The sequence below is a fragment of the Sturnira hondurensis genome, unplaced genomic scaffold (genome assembly GCF_014824575.4).
Source record: "Sturnira hondurensis isolate 20B ecotype Veracruz unplaced genomic scaffold, ASM1482457v3 Scaffold0001872, whole genome shotgun sequence".
NCBI lineage: Eukaryota > Metazoa > Chordata > Mammalia > Chiroptera > Phyllostomidae > Sturnira > Sturnira hondurensis.
In genome coordinates, this window is record NW_028074503.1 from 29,597,149 (window position 1) to 29,617,621 (window position 20,473).

Genomic DNA, 20,473 nt, shown 5'->3' on the forward strand with positions numbered 1-20,473 from the left:
AAAAAGAGATGTTCAGCTTTAAAAAACTTAAGCCAGCAAGAGTTTTCTCGTGTGTCCATTTATTGATTGTTGGGAATACAGCCTGAGAACACATGACATGCATTTGGGGGGATATTAACCAGCTCTGAAATGAAGCCATTCAATAAGTCCACTGAGAGTGAATAAGGATGTATGGATTTGGAGGTCACGGTGGGGTGACTGTCACTTACAGTTGTCATTAAGAAGTTCTTTGGAACATATTTATTCTTAATTACTTTGGAACTACCAGAAAAGAAGGAAGGTCAGTCTGCCTTTAGCTTAAATTAACGCTAGGAAGGATGCTGTTCACTGAAGTACTGAAGAAAAATTTTGCTCTTCACATTACAAATTCTTCTGTATCAATTTGTATGCCTCAGAATTATAAGCAGCTATACAGATTTAGAAAAGATTAATAATTGATGCAAGAGACTATTGATTTGATTCCAGTTTCTACTGTTGAATTATACTGTTCTAATATACTAGCAAACTTTTACACCATTGCGTCCATCTTCCCAAGATGTTTAACCCATTGATACAATAAAATGCCAATTAAAGAATTTCAGTTAAACTTAAAAGGACAGAGTTCAAGTAACTGGAATGTGTTAGACCATAATTAAAAACTGTTTAATTGTATATATATATATGGTATATATGGTACAAAGATTATGACCTGTAATTCTATAAAACGCTGAAATGCGTTCATAACAGCAGCTACATGCCATGTGTTTCTCCCAAATTTCTGTAATGGGTATTTTTTCTTAAAACGACAACTGCAGTGTCACTTTATGTTCCAGTGTTTGGACTGCTTTTTGTGGCAGCAGGAACAGAAAACAAAAAGAGAAAACGGAACCAGATTTGGCCCCATGGGCTGGCAAGGGGAGATCCTGGCTTTTTGTTCTTGGTAACGAGGCAGTCTGCTGCTCTCCCGAACCGTGTTCTCGCCCTAGCGCGTCGGGAGGGATCGGTTACGGCTTGCAGCGCTGGACGAAGCGAGGGTACAAGCACACGTCTCGGATGTGATACCTATTCAGAATCCAGGTGAGGAATCGTTCCAAGCCCAAGCCATACCCTCCGTGAGGACAGGTGCCGTATTTCCTCTGTTTAAATAAGAGAGGACTGTGTTTAGTTCACAATCTTTTCTAAAATACTTAAAATTTTCTACTGCAAAATGAGTTAGCTTATCATAATTTAGAAGTCAACATTTGATTTACACACGTGTGAAGAAACAACTTGATATGAAAAATAAACCAGGGATTAAGTGCCACCTTGGTAAGGGGAGATTTCAAACTCTTAAGTCAATGTCCCTGATTAGAAGAGGCAAATGAAAGATAGCATTAGATATTGGTTAGATCTGATGACAAATGTTTAAAAACTGAGTAGCAATGAGTGAGGCCAGCAGTTAAATAGTGTTTCAAATGAAGTTAACATATTGTTAGCCAAAACCAAAATGAGCAATATTCCCAAGACACTATTATAACCGTGAAACTGAATACAGCTCTTTTAAGTGTCAAAGTCCCACCCTGCATCATCTCCTTTTAAATTTTGCTTTCTACAAAACCCTAACAATGAAACAAATGCATGTTTTTACCTGGTCTGTGTACCAGTAGTAGGGAGTGGGGTCAATTCCCTCCCTTTTATAACCCGCCAGCATTTCTTCACTGTCCCAGATACGCATCGAGCCCCCCACAATCTCACCGACATTGGGCATCAGCACGTCGACCTTCAGAAACAAGAAAAGCAAATGCAGTTACGGCCAGGCTATCAGTCAGGGCACTGCTCCAGCGCCTAAACTGAAATCCCAATAGAGCCCCTGTAGCAGGAGTACTATGATCATGCAAAACGATGATACTATTCAAATTCTGTGGTTTAGCCAGGAATGTTAAACCCTATCAGAGGACAAAAACCCCTCAGTACTATTAAATCACGACTGACAGATTCGGTGAGGCGGGAGTCCTCGGGACATCGCTGCATGTAGAAGGACTTGATCTCCACGGGAAATCGACACAGCAAGATAGGCTCATTAATGGTGTCCGTCATCAGTCTCTCAGGAGCTTCTGGGATATCCTGAGGTTAAACGGGACTTCGTTAACATTTACAGCTCAAACGGCAACAAGACAGAAGCAGCTCCTCCACCCGTAGCTGCCCTTCATCTTCCTCACGCAGCACAGGAGAGAGCGCACACCCACCAGAACCCACACGTGGTGGAAGGGATGCTTCTTTCAAACACACACACATGTATTAAAAAACTCATAGTTATTAAATGAACTGTAAGAAGATCTGCCTCCTTCCACAACATACCTCACGTGCCATGGTACTTGAGGAATAGAAAACGCCAAAACCAAAAAAATTACCCACGTCATTATTACTGTGACTAGATACTGCTCAGTTATTTTTTCGGCAGCCAGTTTTATCCAGCTCGGAAGCAAACACGGCCCACTTAGTCCCGTAAGGCATAAGCTAATCAGTGAACTCTCCACAACATCATTGATCTCGTATGTTATTCATAACAACAATCTTTAAACTCTCCTGCTATCGGCACTTCTTTCCTATTATAATAAATCTAAATGCCTTCAGTGGTAGTAAGACACCATCATAAGACAAATAACCAATGTCAAATTTTAAGTGTAACCACACCTGGAATAGGTAGCCAAGAACTGTTAGATGATGATGAATCTATTTCTCTCAAAACATCCTTCAGAAAACCACACATAAATTCCTGTGAAAATGAGAAACTGTCCCAGTAAGAGCAGATGAAAGAACTGGACTAGACTCACTGATTTGTTTAGTGTAGGAACTGAAATGGGGCTTAGCAATCGCCTGGCCCCGCTGTTTCCAAGCCCCCCTCCCTGGAACCTGACGCCCTCTAAGTACCGGGAGGAGCTGAGGGTGAGTGGGGACCTCTCATCTCTCAGCTTTGATTTACTTTACATTCTGAAGTTCTGCAAAAGGGTTAACGGGGGAAAGGGGTCTTATTGCACATGCCCAAAAGTCTGAAGACCACAGAGCTATAGGGCTACTGTAGCGCCCTCACGTGAATGGCTGTGGAATAAGGGCTGACCTGCTCTGAGGGCTTCCAGGCACCCTGCCAGGCATTTTACTCATTGAGTCCCCACAACTTTGCAAAGTGGAAGTTAGCGCCAAGGCAGAGAGAAGGAACCAGAGAGCAGGGCCACTGGCCTTCAGTTACACGGCATTAAGGACGGAGGTGGGAGCTAAGCCCACCTCTGGGAGCTACGCTTTGTACTCCAAAGCTTGTGTTCTTTCCACTCAATCACCACACAGTGCTAAGGAGCAGGTACTAACAGTTCTCAAGTTTTCAGTACAAAACCCTATGATACCTCATCAACTGAATTCATGAAGCAGTAAGAGTAATTTACGTAGGTCAAGTCTACTGTCTGTCCTCTCTATAAATTCCTTCTAAAAACAAAGCAAAAGTCTAGTTAGCAGTAGTTACATCTCATTGGTAGAAGAGTTGGATTTGCATATGTAAAGGATGGTTAAGTGCACGGGAAAGAAGGCTTAGGAGAGGGCCAAAGAACTACACCAGCCCACCCTCCTGCCCTGGCCAGGGAGCTCCTCGGTTTGAACGTCATCCCAATACACCAAGGTCTCAGGCTGAACAGATACAAGCTCAGTTTATCTGGGGTACTAGGCCACCTTCCCCATCAAGGTCTCTCTTGGTTTTGCATTTTAACCAATGACTCTTTTCTTTAAAAAAATTTAGTGATTTTGAGAGAGAGAAAAACATTGACTTGTTTTCCGCTTCCTTATGCATTCATCGGTTATTTATTGTGTGTACCCTGACTGGGGATCGAACCTGTAACCCTGGCATACCGGGACAATGCTCTAACCAACTGAGCTACCTGGCCAAGGTCTAACCAATGGCTATTTTCTTCTTTGAATCCCCTCCACACAAAGGAATTTTGATTCACTCTTTTGGGGGAAGAATCCTTTTTGAAAAAGCCAGCTACTTTCTCCAAACAAAACAAAACTAACACACCAACCTTTGCATGTAATTTTACAGTTCACAACTTTTGAAGCAGCCTGATAGCCTAGAGAATTACCGCCTGAGTTTAGGACTTACCATGGAAGAGGCACAGGTGAGGTATGATGGCCAAAAACTTACTAACAGTCACTGAAGACTACGGAGAGGCGCTGTTCTGAGGCTTCCCCTACGACTCAGTCCGTGAATCCTGGGCCAGCCCCAGGGAGAAGGCTCGGTTGTCATTTGCCTGATGGCAAGCAGATGCCTCTGCACCACGGGTGAATTAAACAGCAGGAGCATTCCACGTCAGCCATCTTTGAAACAATGATTAGAAGGGCATACACACCTCTCCAAATTCATAGAAAGTTCCATCTTCTTTCTTTATATTGTGTTCTTTCAGCCACACAATAGCATCTGAATAGTTCATCCGTTTGAAAGGCCGTTTGGGGGGCTTGAAGTTCTGCAGTAGAAGGAAAAATGCATAGAAAGTGTATAGAAAGAAACTGTTAACACTAAAATCCCTACTTTAAGGAGAACTACTTAGTGTTATTGTAAAATATTATTTCAGGCTAAAAATCAATGTGGACATTCCTAACTTCCTCCTAAGTTAAAATGTTATGAAATTATTGGCAATTTTTAAAAAAAATACATGAGTAGAAAAATCCTTTATTTTTAAATACTATCACTTTCAATTTAAAAGCATTTCACTTTTAAATACTTTCACTCTTCCTACCCCTAGAAGGAATGTCACAATGTTTTAGATAGAAGAGGTTTCAGACATTCTGCTGGGCAGGGATTTGAGGGAGAGATGAAGGGCCCTGACTACCATGGTCACCTAACTGCAAATCTCCGTGGTGATACATGGCTGTCTGAACTAACTCCAGCAAACTCATTATGCCCTGAACCCACTGGTGTGAAAGTACAGATTGCTATTTTCAAAGCTACCCTGCTTTTACTGAAATGCAACAGTCACTGAGCACCCTCTGTATCGCTCACTATGCAGTCCACTTAATGTGTCCCTAATGAAAACAGAGCCACTGACGACCTTCTCTCTCCCACCGTGTAAGTATGTGTCTGTCTGAAACTGTCTGCATATGTTTGCTTTTGAAGCAGTTGGAGAATGACAATTATTAGCCACTTATTTCAAAGCTCACCAACCTGCTTAACCTGTAAAACATCTGAGGCTGAAAACATCATCGCCTCCCAAAAAGGAATCATAATTTTCCATTTCCATAAAACACCGGACCTACCGGGTTGAGCTCATACACTATGCTGGCCACAGGCGATTTCAAGACTCTATCTACCACGTCGCAAACCAAGTCTTCCAGCCGGTTCAGGAGGTCCTCAAAAGTCAGGAAAGGGCACTCGGCCTCCACGTGAGTGTATCTGAAGAACGAGACACGAGCTCAGAGCCACTCTTCACATCGACTAAATTTCTCTTGAGTGAGGACTTTAACACTGGGAAACGTCCAGAAAGGTAAAATTCCATCCTTGCTAACCGCCCCCAAATGTACCAGTGAGTTTTAGACCACACACCCACCTTTCCCCTTCAAATAGTGAATTCTCATTTATTCCTTTAGACACAAAGAATCAAGACAAAGTAAAAGGAAGGCCTTAGTTAGCCATGACCTAAGAGGCAAAACTTCTTACATGATTTCAGTTGATTTATCCAACTGCCCTTCATATATCTTCTTAGTACACTGACACATTTACAGACACATCCTTTGCCTACGTAAAGATTGCTTTTCCAAACACATTTTCTTTAAGAGCTATTTAAAATAAAAATAAAGAGACATCACATACTCAGCCAGGTGCCTTCGTGTTCTGGACTGTTCTGCCCTGTACGACTGTGCGATACAAAAAACATCTCCCAGCGCTGGGATGCAGGTCTCCAGGTACAACTGAGAGGACTGAGTCAGAAACGCCTCTTCCCCAAAATAGTCAAGCTTGAAGAGTGTGGCGCCCCCTTCCACTTGTGTCTGCACCAACGTAGGAGGAGTTACCTGTTCCAACAAAAATGAGTGAAGAAAGGCCAGTTGGGGGCGCCCCTGTCCACGAGGGAGGAAGGAAGGCAGAAGCGTTGTCCCCAGGAGGGTACGAGCCACGCTCACCTCGCAGTAGCCCCTGTCGAAGAAGTGGTCTCTGAAGCACCTGGTGACCACGGAGCGTGCGCGCAGGATTTTGGACATGTTTTCTCCCCGGATCATCATGTGTCTGTTGTTGAGCTGGACGTCGACGTCGGACTCTTCGTTGATCAGGTTATCGGCTCCTCCCGCGGGGGCCAACCCGATCAGCTCCCAGAAGTCACAGCTCAGCTCGTGGCCCCCAGGAGCCTGCATTTTTCAAAAGAGGGGAGGGGGGATGAAAGGGAAGGACAAAGAAAGCAAAAATATTTAGTGTAGTGAAGATTTTACCGTCAGATAACCAGTCGTTCTGACTCTGCCTCGCTGAACTGGCCCGGTCCCATAACACGTCGGTCAGACTCTCCTGCCGAGCCCTGCGCCTGGATGTGCCATCATTAAAGAGTCCGACCCGAGCCTCGGAGCTACCGAAACGGTGCCCTGCTCACCACTGCGAAATATGGCGACTGTTTATCACCTCCTGACTTCAAACCCCCCTCCTGCAACATAAAAAAACGCCTGAATCCTGTAACTTTCTCAAGATGGTTCTTCAGGAAGCTAGTCCGCCGTCTCCTTGGCTTGCGGACTCTCCAAATAAAACCGCTTTCCTTACTACCCCGACTCCTTGTCCTCTGACTTTACTGGCTGTCCGGTGGTGAGTAGTTCGAGCTCTCACTCCACTACAGAAATTGCTGGTGACCTGATATTTCTAGGAACCTCGTCATTATTTGCCTGCCCTCCCAACAGACCCAGTCATTCAATCTCTATGTTGATGTATTTAATAGTCCTTTCAGAATAAATACACAACAAAGTTTTTTTTTTAAGCACAAACTAAAATATTAACATTTTGGTATATCTTTCTAGGCTTTGTCAATAATTTAAAATAACAGTACTCAGACTGAAAAACTCCTTAAATGCAAAGATTTTACTAAAAGCTGTTTCTCTTTGGAATAGATGTGGAGTTAACATTCAAATTCTCCCTGGTAAGTTCATTAAAAGCAACTTATTTTAGAAGCCACAAATCGTGGGATGTATAATTATCCTGGTGCCACACACCGGAAGGAAGTGACGTAGCAACAAGCGCTCCCTTTCCCATCACAGTAATTCCCAGGGAGATCCAGGCACTTAGATTCTCTCACAACACAGCTGCCTTTCTGTGAACGCGGACTCCCTGCCATCCTATCTCTAGTCTATCAGGTAGAGGCCAGGGGCTCCCTCTGGTGGTCAGTGCGCCGCACGTTCATTTTCTTTCCTAGCCCACAAACACAAACCACAGCAGTAGTGATTTGAGCAGTAATTACTGATGAATGACTAACTGGTACAGGTTATGTGCCTGTTGGCTGGGGCACGAACAGCTTCCTGAACACCAGAGTTATAGTTAACTTTTTAAAAAGAGGTTTTCCAATTCTATTCAGAAATTTTCAGATTTAGATTACTGCTCTTGCCTAAAATTTCTTGGGTAGATTGTTTTTATTTCTACTTAGCTGAAAAATTATTCACACGCAGACAACAAACTGGACACATTCAGGAATTCTATGAAGTTGGAAATCCCTGAGTTTGTTACATCTTATGAGCTGTACTGTAGGATTTCACTGGAAAAAGCATACTAAATTTAGCAAGTGCATCATACTCGTGTACTTATATACCACATACCAAAGGTACAAATAAAGACTTTGGAAAACAAACATCTATTCACCCAGCAGGAAACTCAACCCACTCACCTGCTTGCCCTTAGGGGTAAGTTTCAGCATTCCATACACCGCAACACTACTCTCAGTGGACAGGACTACTCCATTGTAACACTGGCACTATAAAAAGATCAAGTTCAAATTCACACTTACATCGAAATAGTCTAAGGTACAGAGAACAAAGGAGATTCTTTACAAACAAGTTATCTGGTCCAAAACTAGTAAAATAAGAAGATGACCATCAATTTTTAACATGAATAAAGAATAGCTATTTTTAAGCCCTGGCTGGTGTAGCTCAGTGGATTGAGCGAGGGCCTGCGAACCACACGATTGCGGTTCGATTCCCAGTCAGGGCACATGCCTGGGTTGCAGGCTAGTTCCCTGTAGGGGTCTCACAAGAAGCAACCATACATTGATATTTCTCTCCTTCTTTCCTTCCCTTCCTCTCTAGAGATAAATAAGTAAAATCTTAAAAAAAAAAAGAATAGCTATTTTTATAAAAGATTTATCTACATCTAAATGTACACATAGATGTAAATACATTCACCACATAGTCACATAGGCATACACGACACTAGCACATCTCTTTAAAATATCTAAATGTTTTTCTTTAAAATTCAGTCACAAAGTAATACAGAGTTGACCTAAGCTAATACAATCATCAATACTTACTAAAATCATTATTAGAAAAGCAATGGAGAACTTTATAATACAGGGACCTGGCTATAAATACCTGAACCCACAAGTCATTAAAAAGAAAAAATTATGTGCTTCACAATGATGCAACTGGAAGAACACAGCTTTGCCCATGAAATAACAGTGCCTCCCCGCAAATAAGTCTAATTAGACCTAACCTCCAGTTTCTGATACCTCAGGATGCAATCAACCGAGTCCAGACTGTGAGAAGTTCCATAGCATAAACAACTGGGCTTCCCACCCCACAAATCAATATTTTCCATAATATCAGTTTAAAATATGTATACATATCCTAAAATTCTCAAAACTAACAATAAATGGACCTACTGGTGCACTGGGAAAAAAATCTAATTTTTAGCCACAAATAAGAGAAAATATTTACCAAATCATCCGACAAGACACACTGAAGATACCCTGTACCATCCCGCAACACCAGAAACATTAAATTCTTTCCTGAAAGCGAGAAAGAGAAATTTAGCCAGACTACTCTCAAGACACTTAAAGTACTGCCATGGCTGGTGTGGCTCACTGGGTTGAGTGCCAGCCTGGGAACCACAGGTCGCTGGTTCAATTCCCAGTCAGGGCACATGCCTGGGTTGTGGTCCAGGTCAGGTCCCCAGTAGGGGGCATACGAGAAGCAAGCACACTGATGTTTCTCTCCCTCTCTTTCCCCTCTCTCTAAAATTAAATAAGTAAAATCTTCTTTAAAAAATCTAAAAAAAAACCCCAAGTACTTTCTCATAATTTATGGAAAGGAAACTCTGAGGTTAACACTGACAGTTCAAACATCCCTGGTGGTCCCCTTCCTCGGAAGTGTCCACTGGTTCCATCACTACTCAGTATTTGGAAGGCCTTCTACCTTCTTCGTTGTACCTTTGAATTCAGTGTGACTCTCATGACCCACATCATCATGGGAAAGCAAGCCAGTAAGCAGCGTGGGACACGGGGTTATGTCCCATCGGCCCCGGAAGCCGCGCAGTGCCTAATGGGACTGTGCACTTGGTGGGGGGCGGGGCTATGAAGAAACACTATTGTACAGAATCATTCTTTTCTGTATTTACGTCACACTTCTTTTTACACAGGATCTGAGAACCATTTATAATAAGACACACATGATAAGATAATAAAAAGAGAAAGCAAAATTTCGGGACCCGGAGAGAAGTAGAATGCCACCCCACTAATTATAAATGTCACCGCTACTGCCACAAGTAAGTTTCAGATTTGGCTCTCTACTTCCTGCTTCTCATTAAGTAATTAAGTTCCATTAGACAAATATTTATTGGATACCTTCTGATCACTGTGACTGCTTATAGTTAAGTAACATTTAAATAATATTTAAACTTTTCATAGTCACATTAAATAAGAACAAATTTAGATTCTAAATCACTATCTCCTTTAAAAAGCTAGCATCCAAAAATCAAAATGCCTCCAAGTAATTGTCTTTACATTCCTCTTCATTTAAGACCAGGGATGTGTCAAAATAAGAGAGAGAAAAGGAAAGCCATGCATTTACCTTGTCTACGCAGCCTGTGGACCCAGCCAAACACCTTCACTCTTTGGCCTCTATACCCTTCTAATGCATGAATCTTCACCTGTCAAATTAACATAAACATTTGACCAATTGTGTCACTTAACAACATATCAACTTTTTCTCTATTATTAGATGGATAATAGTAAAGGGTTAAAAATTCATAAACGGTGCAAAACAGCAGATTAGTTACTCTACTGCAGGTCAGAACCAAAAATGTCACACTGACTGATTAAAAAAAATCCGAGTCTTCTTTCTCTTATTGCAAAACCAACAATGAGAATCACCCAGAATTTCAGACGTCACTATAGAAAATCAATGAGTAAGTGAATTCACAATAGCAACAACCCGAGTCCACACGGAGCCCTTTCCCTGACCTCACAGTCCCTCCAGACACTCTGGGGGGTTAAAGTTACCAAAGGCTGGCTAGGTTTTTGTTTGGGGGATGAAGGAGAGAGATGATGAGCAAGGGAGATGGTGAATACAGACAGGAAAATAGCTTCATCCCTAAGGAAACAGGGAAACAGGACACTTCATCAGCAACTAGAACTATCTGAAATCTAAGCATGCCCACGCAACATCCAGCATTCTGTTCTACAAGGAATGGAGAAAAAAAACAATTTCATAAAATCAAAAACCTTTGTATGTATCAATATTTAAAAAATCAACTGCCACCGCTTTATTTCATGGTGAGGAAGAGGACCAACACCACACAGCACAGCCAGGCAGGATTCCAGGTCTGCCAGCTTTTCATCGAAGACAGAATTCGTTCATCACACAATTACTAAACTTTATAAGAAACTGAACCCCAGCCCTGACCAGAGTGGCTCAGCTGGTTGGGCATCAAACTGCAAAGGGAAAAGGTCATCAGTTTGATTTCTGGAAGGGGGACATGCCTGGGTTGCAGGTTTGGTCCTGGTCGGGGCACGCATGAGAGGCAACCAATCGATGTTTCTCTCCCTTCCTTCCTTCCCTCTCTTAAAAATAAATATAAATAGAGTCCTGGCTGGCGTAGCTCAGTGGATTGAGCGCGGGCCTGCGAACCAGACGATCGCGGTTCGATTCCCAGTCAGGGCACATGCCTGGGTTGCAGACCGGTTCCTTGCAGGCTAACTACCAGCAGGGGATGCACAAAAGGCAACCATACATTGATGTTTCTCTCCCTCTCTCCTTCCCCTCTAAAGATAGATAAATAAATAAATAAAATCTTAAAAAAAAACAAAAAACCCCCTAGAAATTATAAAAATAAATAAATAAAAAATAAATAAATATAAATAAAACCTCAAAAAAAAAAACCTCTCCAAAAGAACCACCAGCCTCAAAACTCTAAAACATTATTTCTCCTTCCCTTGTAAAGGGAAAGAAAAGATAGATAACAACACAAAGGAACAAACCATGCACAGGTTCCACGGACAAAGAAACAGCAGAGTGACGTGTCTGTAACAGTACCCGTCACACTTACACATTTTGGCTCAGGAAGACTGGGATTGTTTTTGATGGTAATCTTCTTTGCTTCTTCCAGGTTCTTTTCTCTTCTCAAATTGTCTTCTGCCTAATTTTAATGATAAAGCAGTGTGTTAACACAGTTTCGAGTGTTCTAACTTTTCAAATGTTCACAGCTGCAAGTTCACTGCTCACCTCTTTCTTTTCCCGGGATTCGCTCTTCATCTGTTCCCTATGCCACATTTTCCTAATGTTCTTCATCTGTGATTTAGAAATAACATCCCATCGCTAGAGAGAAAAACATATTTCATTTCTCCAGACCTGCATGTTCTGATGAAAGTTTATTCAGAAAATAAAACTCTACATAAAGTGCTTGGCTCACCTCATTTTCTTTTTGCGAATCTACGTAAATGGTTGGAAATGGTTCTTTGCCCACTGTCATCAGAGCCTTGGGGGGAGGGGAGAGAAAAAGAAAATACCCTTAACATTGTACAATATCTGAGATCAGAATAACACCTTAATTACGAGGCAACCTCAACTGCCCAGAGCACAGTCAGGAGCCAAGAAGAACGCACAAAGACTCCAAGAGCCAAAAGTCTGCATTGATAGAATGACTGGTTAGAGAACTAAGAACATTTTGCTTAGCCCTCTGACCCTTTTGCCAAAATTCTAGCAAGTTCAGTACATAGTACAGTTTCCCAACATAAGCAGAATAGAAACAATGAAGTTTAAGTGACATAGGGACCAGCGGGATGTGTGCTGACAACAGAGGAGACAGCTAATAGCAAAAGCCAATTACAGATCACACCCAAAGGGTTAATCCTTGCTAAGAAATAGGTAAGTCAATTCTGAAACTCCAGCAACAAAATAATGGCTAAGAACACAAACGACTTAGTTTCATTTAAAATGAAAACTTACAGTGTGCAGAGCACCCCGTTCACTAACCCTGGGACACGTCGTGTGTTGTGCCATTTAATATTTTGCAGTTGGTATTGCTTAAATTTTAAAAAGCAAAAAAAAAAAAGGAAAAAACCCCAAACAAAACAGGTAGTTCAAAGTATGTAAAAGATGTTTTATAAACTGTTTCAAATATTCCTTCAAATTGTCTCCCAAGTTATTTCTCCCAACCAAGAAATGTGTGTAATTACTCTCTCCAATGGCAAGATCTGAAGCTTTCAGGAAGTAACCTTTTCTAAAGGTCTAGTTCCAAACTTAAAAAGCACTTTTCCTCTTGTTTTAATAGGAGTTCCAACTCAGTGCTTGGTACAGAGGAGGAGGAAACCTGGACCTTTCAAAAAACATCTAAGAATTCATCTTTTTAACAATTAGACATCGTACGGATATTTGCAGATGATTAGGAAGTCACTTAATACCTGACACTCTCTACTGACCTTCTACATTACTGGAATGGAAGGAGCCAAACTGCTATCTTGCCAATCACAATGGTAGGCATTTGCTAGCAGCAGCATTCTGCCAATGTTCACCTAAACAATGTTGTCATTTTGGGGGGCCCAAGTCACCCCAACAACCCAGAAATGAGAGAAAGATTTCCCACTAAGAGTTAAAAAGTAAGAACTATGTATGGCACGCCAAAGCATGACTACAGCATGACCTGAAAAAGAAGAGAATGCTCCTAAGACAGGGACACTTGATAATAACCTAAGTAAATGTAATATAGCTAACAAAAGGGGGACTGGCCAGGCCCAGACACCCAGATAATAGTGTCAGGGCAGAGCCTTCCTAGTGCTTGCTGTGCAAGGAGGGAGCTTCAACCACTGCTTACACGCAGGTGCAGACATTTCAGTCCAACAGGCAAATCCATGGCTGTTTTAGGAGGGATATCTTGCCGACCCGCACATTAACCTGAGGCAATCAGTGACCTAACACTCATGTTCTGAGTTGATGCTCTTGAAAACCTCTCTGTTCTGTGGTTAGCTTTCTCCATTTAAGTCTGCTCAGACAGAGTATGCTAAACTCATGTGAGGATTCTAGGTCCTGATAAGTAAGAATACATCAATAAGTTAGCATCTGGCTTCAAGCTCCAGACTCAGGAGTTCTGAGCACGTGTTCTGAGAAATGTGTCCATTCTTGTTTTGCTGATACAACTTAGGTCTTTTGAGTATCAAGGCTCAGGATCACATCAGGATTCTACTGGTAAATTCACCAAAAGGCCTCTTATGAGTCATTTTGGAAGAAACCTGGGTGTAAGTTCAACGTAACTGAGGGAAGCAGATTTTTATTTTGACAAGAATTGAAAAACTGGCCATCTGACTCACTGGAGAGACAAATCCCAAGATGCAATGCTGAATAAGGAAGAAAAGAAGACACTCTTTAAAAATGTTCAACTATGTTTAGATACAGATCTCATTCTCTTAAAGCTACATACCTGAATATAATCCTTACTTTCCCTTTTCTGAAAACTCTCTTCAAAACCTTGAGCTTGAAATAAATTACTGACAAGTCACATAACAATCGACCTAAGTCATTAATAAATGGAAAGTAATTTTTGTATGAGAAGAGACACTACCTTCAGACCTGTTTTAAAAGGTTTCTCCTTGGTTCCATCACCTGTAGTATCATTTCCCTCTCGATCCGAGACGTATAGCTCTGCTGTTTTACAAAATGAGAACAAGTTACTTATTTGGCTAATAATTATCAGTCATTTCATACTGCAACTACTTTATCCACTCAGTATCTCTGAGAACAGAACAAGCATCTGGTTTACTGTAGTAAAACAAAAACAAAAAAACTGCCACAGCCCTGCCCTGACTGGTGTGGTTCAGTCAGTTGGGCATCATCTGCAAAGGGAAAGATCGCCAGTTCGATTCTGGTCAGGGCACGTGCCTTGGTTGCAGGTTCGGACCCCGAATGGGACAAAAATATTGCCACAGTCCAAAGGAAACTATATCACAATTATTTCCCCCTATCTCAATGAAATTCATCTTACGAAAGCAGACCAGTTGCAAATTCAGCTTTTCAAATAAACTTTGATCGCTTAAATCTGTGATACTGCTTCCATCTATTCGAGTCCCCAGTAATAAAGACTTTGAAGTTGGCCACGCCAGCCTAGAATCTTGGGATGTTGGGAACCTTTCCGAGCTTATTTCTTCGACTATAAAATCGGGAAAATACACATCTTGAAGGGCTGTACTGAAGGTGAAATAAAATCACACGTACAAATCGCCTACCCCAGTGCCAGTGCACAGATGTCAAATAAAGACCGGTTCCCTCTCGTCTTTACAGGAAACCAAGGCTCCGAAGTGAAACAAACTGCAAAAGGCCTCACAACTACTAAGTCTGGTATCAGTCCAGGTCTCCTCTTTCCTTCGCTAGCCCACCCTACAGTCTGCCTGGAAATCTCAACATAAATGAGGGTGTATGAAAGAGGATTAGAATTCTAAAGCCCTTTCCCGACGACCACTTTGAAGAGTTACAGAGGGCTACCCTCACGTCCGACAGCCTCAGCTGAATCATGGGATTTCCGCAGCGGTCTGGGCCGGGACCGACTGCCACACCCCCCCGGGGCCCAGGGAGACGGAAGGGAAGCCCAGCGGGCCCAGGCCTCTCCGACCCTCCGATCGTTCGCGTCTACAGAGTGGTGGCGCGCCTGCTCTGTGCCAGGCCATCAGTAAATGCTGGTGATCCGCCTGAAAGAGGTTCCTGCCCCGCACCACCTACACACCCGGGTCCCAGAGACTCACTGACCTAGTACCATGATCGCGGCTGCCTCTGTCACCTCCAAGGACATCGCCTTCCAAAACGCTGCCGCCCTGTCACCGCAGCATGCAGCGGCGGCTTCCTCGACGCTAACGTTGCATCAGATCCCGTCGTGCAAAGGTCGCCCCAATGAGTCACCGGAGCGTCGCCGCGCCATTGGTCATCGGAGGTTAGGGGACAAAGGGCGAGTGCGGCTGCAGCCGCCATCTTTGGACCGGGCAGAGGCAACTTCCGGTCCACTGTGGGGGGCCCCGCCTCCTCGGATCTACAGGCGGCCACTGACTCAGGACTCCATTAGCCCCTGGGGCAGCAACCAGCTCTCTTCCGTCTCTGCCTCCCTATGGGCCAAAGAAATGCTCCAGCAGGAGTTTGCAGTATAAAAAGAAAACAGTTTAATATTGAATTGGCCAATAGGGAGGCAGGAAGCTACTGCTCAAAACTACACTCCTGCCAGCTGCAGTTTACAAGTCTTACAGAGGGATGTAACAAGACACTAGGAAATTAGGGGGGTTGGGGTCATTTCGGGAGCTGATTGGTTGGAGGTGAAGTAAGGGTGATAAATCATTTCTTCAGGTCTTAAAGACAGCTCTGAGGTCCTTTCCAGCGTCCCTCTTCCCCGGTAGCCAGGGGGTTGTTCCACCTCACTGCTCAAGAGGTGAAACCTAACTTAGGTCAAGCTGTTATCTTTAGTCTGCCAGAGATCTGGACCTGTGACCAATAGCCAGAGCAAGCAAGATGCCAAGATGGAGGTCAGGCCCTGACTGGTGTGGCCCAGTGGGCTGGGCGTCTTCTTTTGCCTGGGGGGGTTGCTGACTCTCCGGGACAAAGGTCAGGTCTCTCAGTGGTATAGACAGAAAGGGGGCGGGGGAGGGGACAGAAAGAAAGAAAGAGGGAGATGATTTTTGGAGTTAGGATTTGAAACTAAATCTAATCAAATTCATAGAGACCTTCGATTTCATTGTCATCAAAGGTATTGAGCTGTAGCAAGCAGGAGGGGTGGGGGAGGAGAGTGAGGAACACAGATAAGAGTTGTCCTAGTTCACTTGCATTTCCTGTTTTGAAATATGGTACTTTAACTTTCTAACTTCAATTTATGAACATCCCTCTGTATTTATGGCTTGGACTATGGTATATTTTTATTTAAAATTATAAGGGTCACTATGTGGAAGCCATAATAATGTTGTGGAAAGAACTAGGGCTTCACACTTGGTTGGAATTCTGGTTCTGCCTTTTAATAACTGCCTATCTTTGGATGAATGACCTAACCTGTCTGAGCTTGAATTTTTCTAGTTGTGAAGGATGATAAGAATTCACTACCCTGCAGGTAATGACTACTAAATAAACGGTAGCTAGCATCATTGTTCCCAACTTAGTGGAATACCCGAGTTTGCCCTTGGCTCAAAGGAAAACATATTTTTCTTAGGAAAGAAAGTCTAAAAATAACTGCACACACAGGTTCAGTATCTATCGAGAATATGAACCAAATACTTTTCTTCAATAATATTTCACCCCATTTCATAGATTTTCCTTTTCCTTCTTGCTGAATGTTTTTTTGCTTGCCCATGTATTAGTTATCCATTGCTGCAGAACAAATTACCCCAAACCTTAGGTGCTTGAAACAATGAAATATTTATTACCTCACGCAGTTTCTGAGTGTCAGGAATTTGGGAGTGACTTCGCTGGAAGTTCTGGCTTCAGAGTCTCTCAAAAAGCTGCAATCAAGATGTCAGCTGGGGTTGCAGTTAGTGAAATTTAAGATTCTTAAGTCTCACCTGGGGTAGATCCTTTTCCATGCTAACTCAAATGGGTGTTGACAGGATTCAGTTCCTTGTGTGCTGTGAGCCAGAAGTCTCCCTCCATTCCCTGCTATGTGGGAGTCTCCACAGGGCAGCTTGTGTCATCAGAGCAAGCAAGATGCCAAGATGGAGGTCTGGCCCTGACTGGTGTGGCCCAGTGGTTTGGACGTTGTCCCTCAAAGCAAAAGGTCCCCAGTGGGTATGTGCCTGAGTTCTGGGTTTGGTCCCTGATGGGGGTGCATGCCAGAGGTAACCAACTGATGTTTCTCTCTCACATTGGTGTTTCTGTCCCTTTCTTTCTGTTACATGGTTGTTTATTCACACATGCTCCCCTTTCTTACATTGGAGGAGGATATACATCTCTGCTTCATTTATGTAGGATTTGGCCGTGTGGATTTTCTTTGACTGTAGTATATGTGATGCAAGCGAAGATTTCAGCTGTGCTTGTAGAGTTGAGCTTATTTTCTTGCTTCTGCCATCAGGAGAAAAACACTGGTCCAAGGAAGGCAAGAATCTGCAGTTGGAGCCAAGCCAAATGGAGCTCTGCACAGGTTAACTGACCCCTAGATGCAAGAGTGAGAATAAGTGATTGCTATGTTGCCTCTGAATTTTGCAGCATTTTGTAACATCGCTTTATTGTGGCAATAATAGACTGATACATGCCCCAATACCCAGAAGCAGCTACTTGAAAGAATAGTTGAATGCTCTAATAGGAATACTCAGTGAGGGTACCATATATATATACCTTCAACCATGAGCCTATGTAGGGTGCAGTCTCCCCCATGTAGGGTGCAGTCTCCCCCATAATAGGATGCATATCATTATTTTTGGTATGTTTGTTGGTTTCAAAGAAGTATCAAGGCATTTCATTTCCATGAAATAATAGAGATGCCTATGACCTGCACTGAAGCTCCAGGGCAGGACTCTTTAAAGACCATAGCTCCTGAAGACCATTCCCTCCACCCACCACCCTCAGTCTCTACCCCTGTAAAAAACCCAAAGTGGTCGGGTTTCACCTCCTCTTTCCCGGAGCCATTCTCTTCTTATCTGCCTACCTCCCGCATTGCACTGGCCCGTGCTCACTGTGTCTGGTAGGTGGCCCTCACAAGTCATCACTAGATTGGAGGTAATACGCTTTCCTGGCATTTAGCACAGAGCCTTGCACCCAGCGAGAGATTGAGAACTATCCCTTAGTCTCCTAGTCCAACTCCCTCCAGAAGCGGAACTTCCCTTAATGCAGCATTGAAAGAGTCACTTTCAAGTACAAATTGAAGTTCATTGGTGTTCATGAATAAAGGAATAAATGGAATGAATCGAATGAATTGCTCTTCTGTCTCCTCCTCCTACTTTGGCCAGCTTCCGGGTGCCCCCTTCCGGTGCTCTTCAACGGTCTACCACCGCACCCACTAAGGGTGGCCCTGTTCTCCCTATTGACACCCTTTTCCACTCCATCAAGAGCCAGATGCGAATCGCCGTCCTAAAGCGTATTGACCCCCGCGGGCCACCATAGCTCAAGGGCAGGGTACTTGACGCTGCCGCTGCCTGGTTATCTCTGAGCCACTTCCGCGTTTCCCTCACCTAGCCGTGCTTTTCGGGCTGCACGGTACCCGTACACGTGAACCGTGAAGCTAGTGTCCAGACTACTGCTCTCCCGGCATCATCTTCGAGCGAATCTACGGACGTCTTTAGAGCTTTCTCGAGCACTCCGTTATTTGCTTCTCAAAACAGCCTACGAAGAGAGAAGGAGCAGTCACTGTAAGTGCCTCGAGGGCTCCTTTCTGGGTTCCCAGGGACGGGGAAGCTTAATGTTCGCTTAATTAGCGAATACGTCCAACTGCCCCCAAATCTCAGTAAGCTTTAAAACCAGCTTGACACTGCAAACGAAAACTGAGACTTATAGTTAAGATGTAACTATTAATTTACTGAAAGTCTAACTTTTATTTTCTGTTGTAAAGTTCATTCTAAGCACCTAGGTTTACTCGTTAATTTCGTCCAGTGATTCCTGGGTTTGTGTTTGTGAACTGCTTGCTTGTAAGCACTTTTTCTATAATCTCGTTCTAAACCAACAACATTGAGATGCAGAAGTGCCGCTAGATGCCCACCCTTTAAGGGGGGAGGATAATGATAATTTTGTGCAATTGGGGCTTGTGCAATTAAGGTCCCTCGTGTTATTGCACTTGGCTTCAATTGGTTCTGCACATGTTGCGTTTTTAGAAATTGAAGGCAAGATCCTCCACCTGCAAGAAAGATTATGATTGGCTTTATTGTGATAATCACTTTATTGTGGTGTTCTGCAACAAAACCAGCAATACCTCCAAGGTATACCTGTATATTACTGTAGGACTCAGGACTCCGTTGGTTACCCTGGTTGGGTTCCTTAAGCTCTCTGAGCCACAGACTTTTTTTTTTTACTGTAAAATGATGATAATCTTTCTTTGGAGTGAGGTTGATGTGAGATGAAGCATGCAAAAATGCCTAGTATGTGCTTGGCATCTAGTGAACTTTCTGAAGTAGGGTATATTGGGTTGGCCAAAAAGTTTGTTAGGTTTCCCCATAAGCTGGCTCTAATAGCACTTGGCCCTCTTTGACTTCATTTGAAACAATTTTGTTAGATTATACTGTGATAGTTGTCGTATCAGCGTGCATTTAAAAAAGCTTATCAAAATTGTTGAATTTTTGTGTAGCCATTTTAATATTGAAGATGGAAAGAAATAAGCAACATGTTCGGCATATTATGCTTTATTATTTCAAGAAAGGTAAAAGCGCAACTGAAACGCACCGAAAGATCTGTGCAGTGTATGGAGAAGGTGCTGTGACTGATCGAATGTGTCAAAAGTGGTTTGCAAAGTTTTGTGCTGGAGATTTCTCACTGGACTATCCTCCAGGGGAAGTTGATAGCGATCAAATTGAGACATTAATTGAGATCAATAAACATTATACCATGGGAAGATAGCCAACATATTCAAAATATCCAAATCAAGCGTTGAAAATCATTTATACCGGCTTGGTTATGTTAACTACTTCAATATTTGGGATCCACAATAAGTTAAGGGAAAAAAACCCTTCTTGACCATATTTCTGCATGCAATTCTCTACGTAAACAACAAAAACATTCTGCTTTTACAACAAATTGTAAACAGCGATGAAAAGTGGATACTTTACAATAGTGTGGAACGGAAGAGATTGTGGTGCAAGTGAGATGAACTACCACTAACCACACCAAAGGCCGTCTTCATCCAAAGAAGTTGATGTTGTATACATGGTAGGATTGGAAAGGAGTCCTAGTTATGAGCTCCTTCCAGAAAACCAAACGATTAATTCCAACAAGTACTGCTCCTAATTAGACCACCTGAAAGCAACACTTGATGAAAAGCATCTGGAATTAGTCAACAGAAAACACATAATCTTCCATCAGGATAACACAACCGAGTGTTTCTTTGATGACCAGGCAAAAACTATTACAGCTTGGCCGGGAAGTTTTT

General features: G+C 42.9%; 1 protein-coding gene and 1 long non-coding RNA gene across 3 annotated transcripts; one reads left to right on the forward strand and one right to left on the reverse strand.

Moving 5' to 3' along the window:
* Nucleotides 1–39: 39 nt before the first annotated feature.
* Nucleotides 40–15,318, reverse strand: NARS1 (asparaginyl-tRNA synthetase 1). Of its 2 annotated transcripts, none has more exons than XM_037034898.1 (15): nt 15,184–15,318; nt 14,006–14,085; nt 11,861–11,926; nt 11,674–11,766; nt 11,498–11,587; nt 10,021–10,099; nt 8,890–8,960; nt 7,845–7,931; nt 6,115–6,336; nt 5,807–6,006; nt 5,254–5,389; nt 4,350–4,463; nt 1,951–2,082; nt 1,607–1,738; nt 40–1,115 (listed from the first exon to the last, which is right to left on the reverse strand). In XM_037034898.1, the coding sequence occupies exons 1-15, from the start codon at nt 15,224–15,226 to the stop codon at nt 984–986; spliced, it is 1,677 nt and encodes a 558-aa protein (XP_036890793.1). In that variant the 5' UTR covers nt 15,227–15,318; the 3' UTR covers nt 40–983. The 2 variants fall into 2 exon arrangements, with proteins under 2 accessions (XP_036890793.1, XP_036890785.1); XM_037034890.1 differs by having other exon boundaries at nt 14,006–14,088.
* Nucleotides 15,319–18,404: 3,086 nt separating this feature from the next.
* Nucleotides 18,405–20,432, forward strand: LOC118979037 (uncharacterized). The gene is made up of 2 exons (XR_005064833.1): nt 18,405–18,746; nt 19,676–20,432. It is a non-coding gene; the product is annotated as an uncharacterized LOC118979037 (long non-coding RNA).
* Nucleotides 20,433–20,473: the final 41 nt, after the last annotated feature.

Excerpts from the sequence above, each read along its gene's own strand:
- NARS1 (XM_037034890.1), bottom strand. The coding sequence starts at position 15,226 with ATGTCCTTGGAGGTGACAGAGGCAGCCGCGATCATGGTACTAG. Across the intron at positions 11,588-11,673 it reads AATCCCGGGAAAAGAAAGAG|GCAGAAGACAATTTGAGAAG; the intron begins GTGAGCAGTGAA and ends CATTAAAATTAG. Across the intron at positions 6,007-6,114 it reads TCGACAGGGGCTACTGCGAG|GTAACTCCTCCTACGTTGGT; the intron begins GTGAGCGTGGCT and ends TTGTTGGAACAG.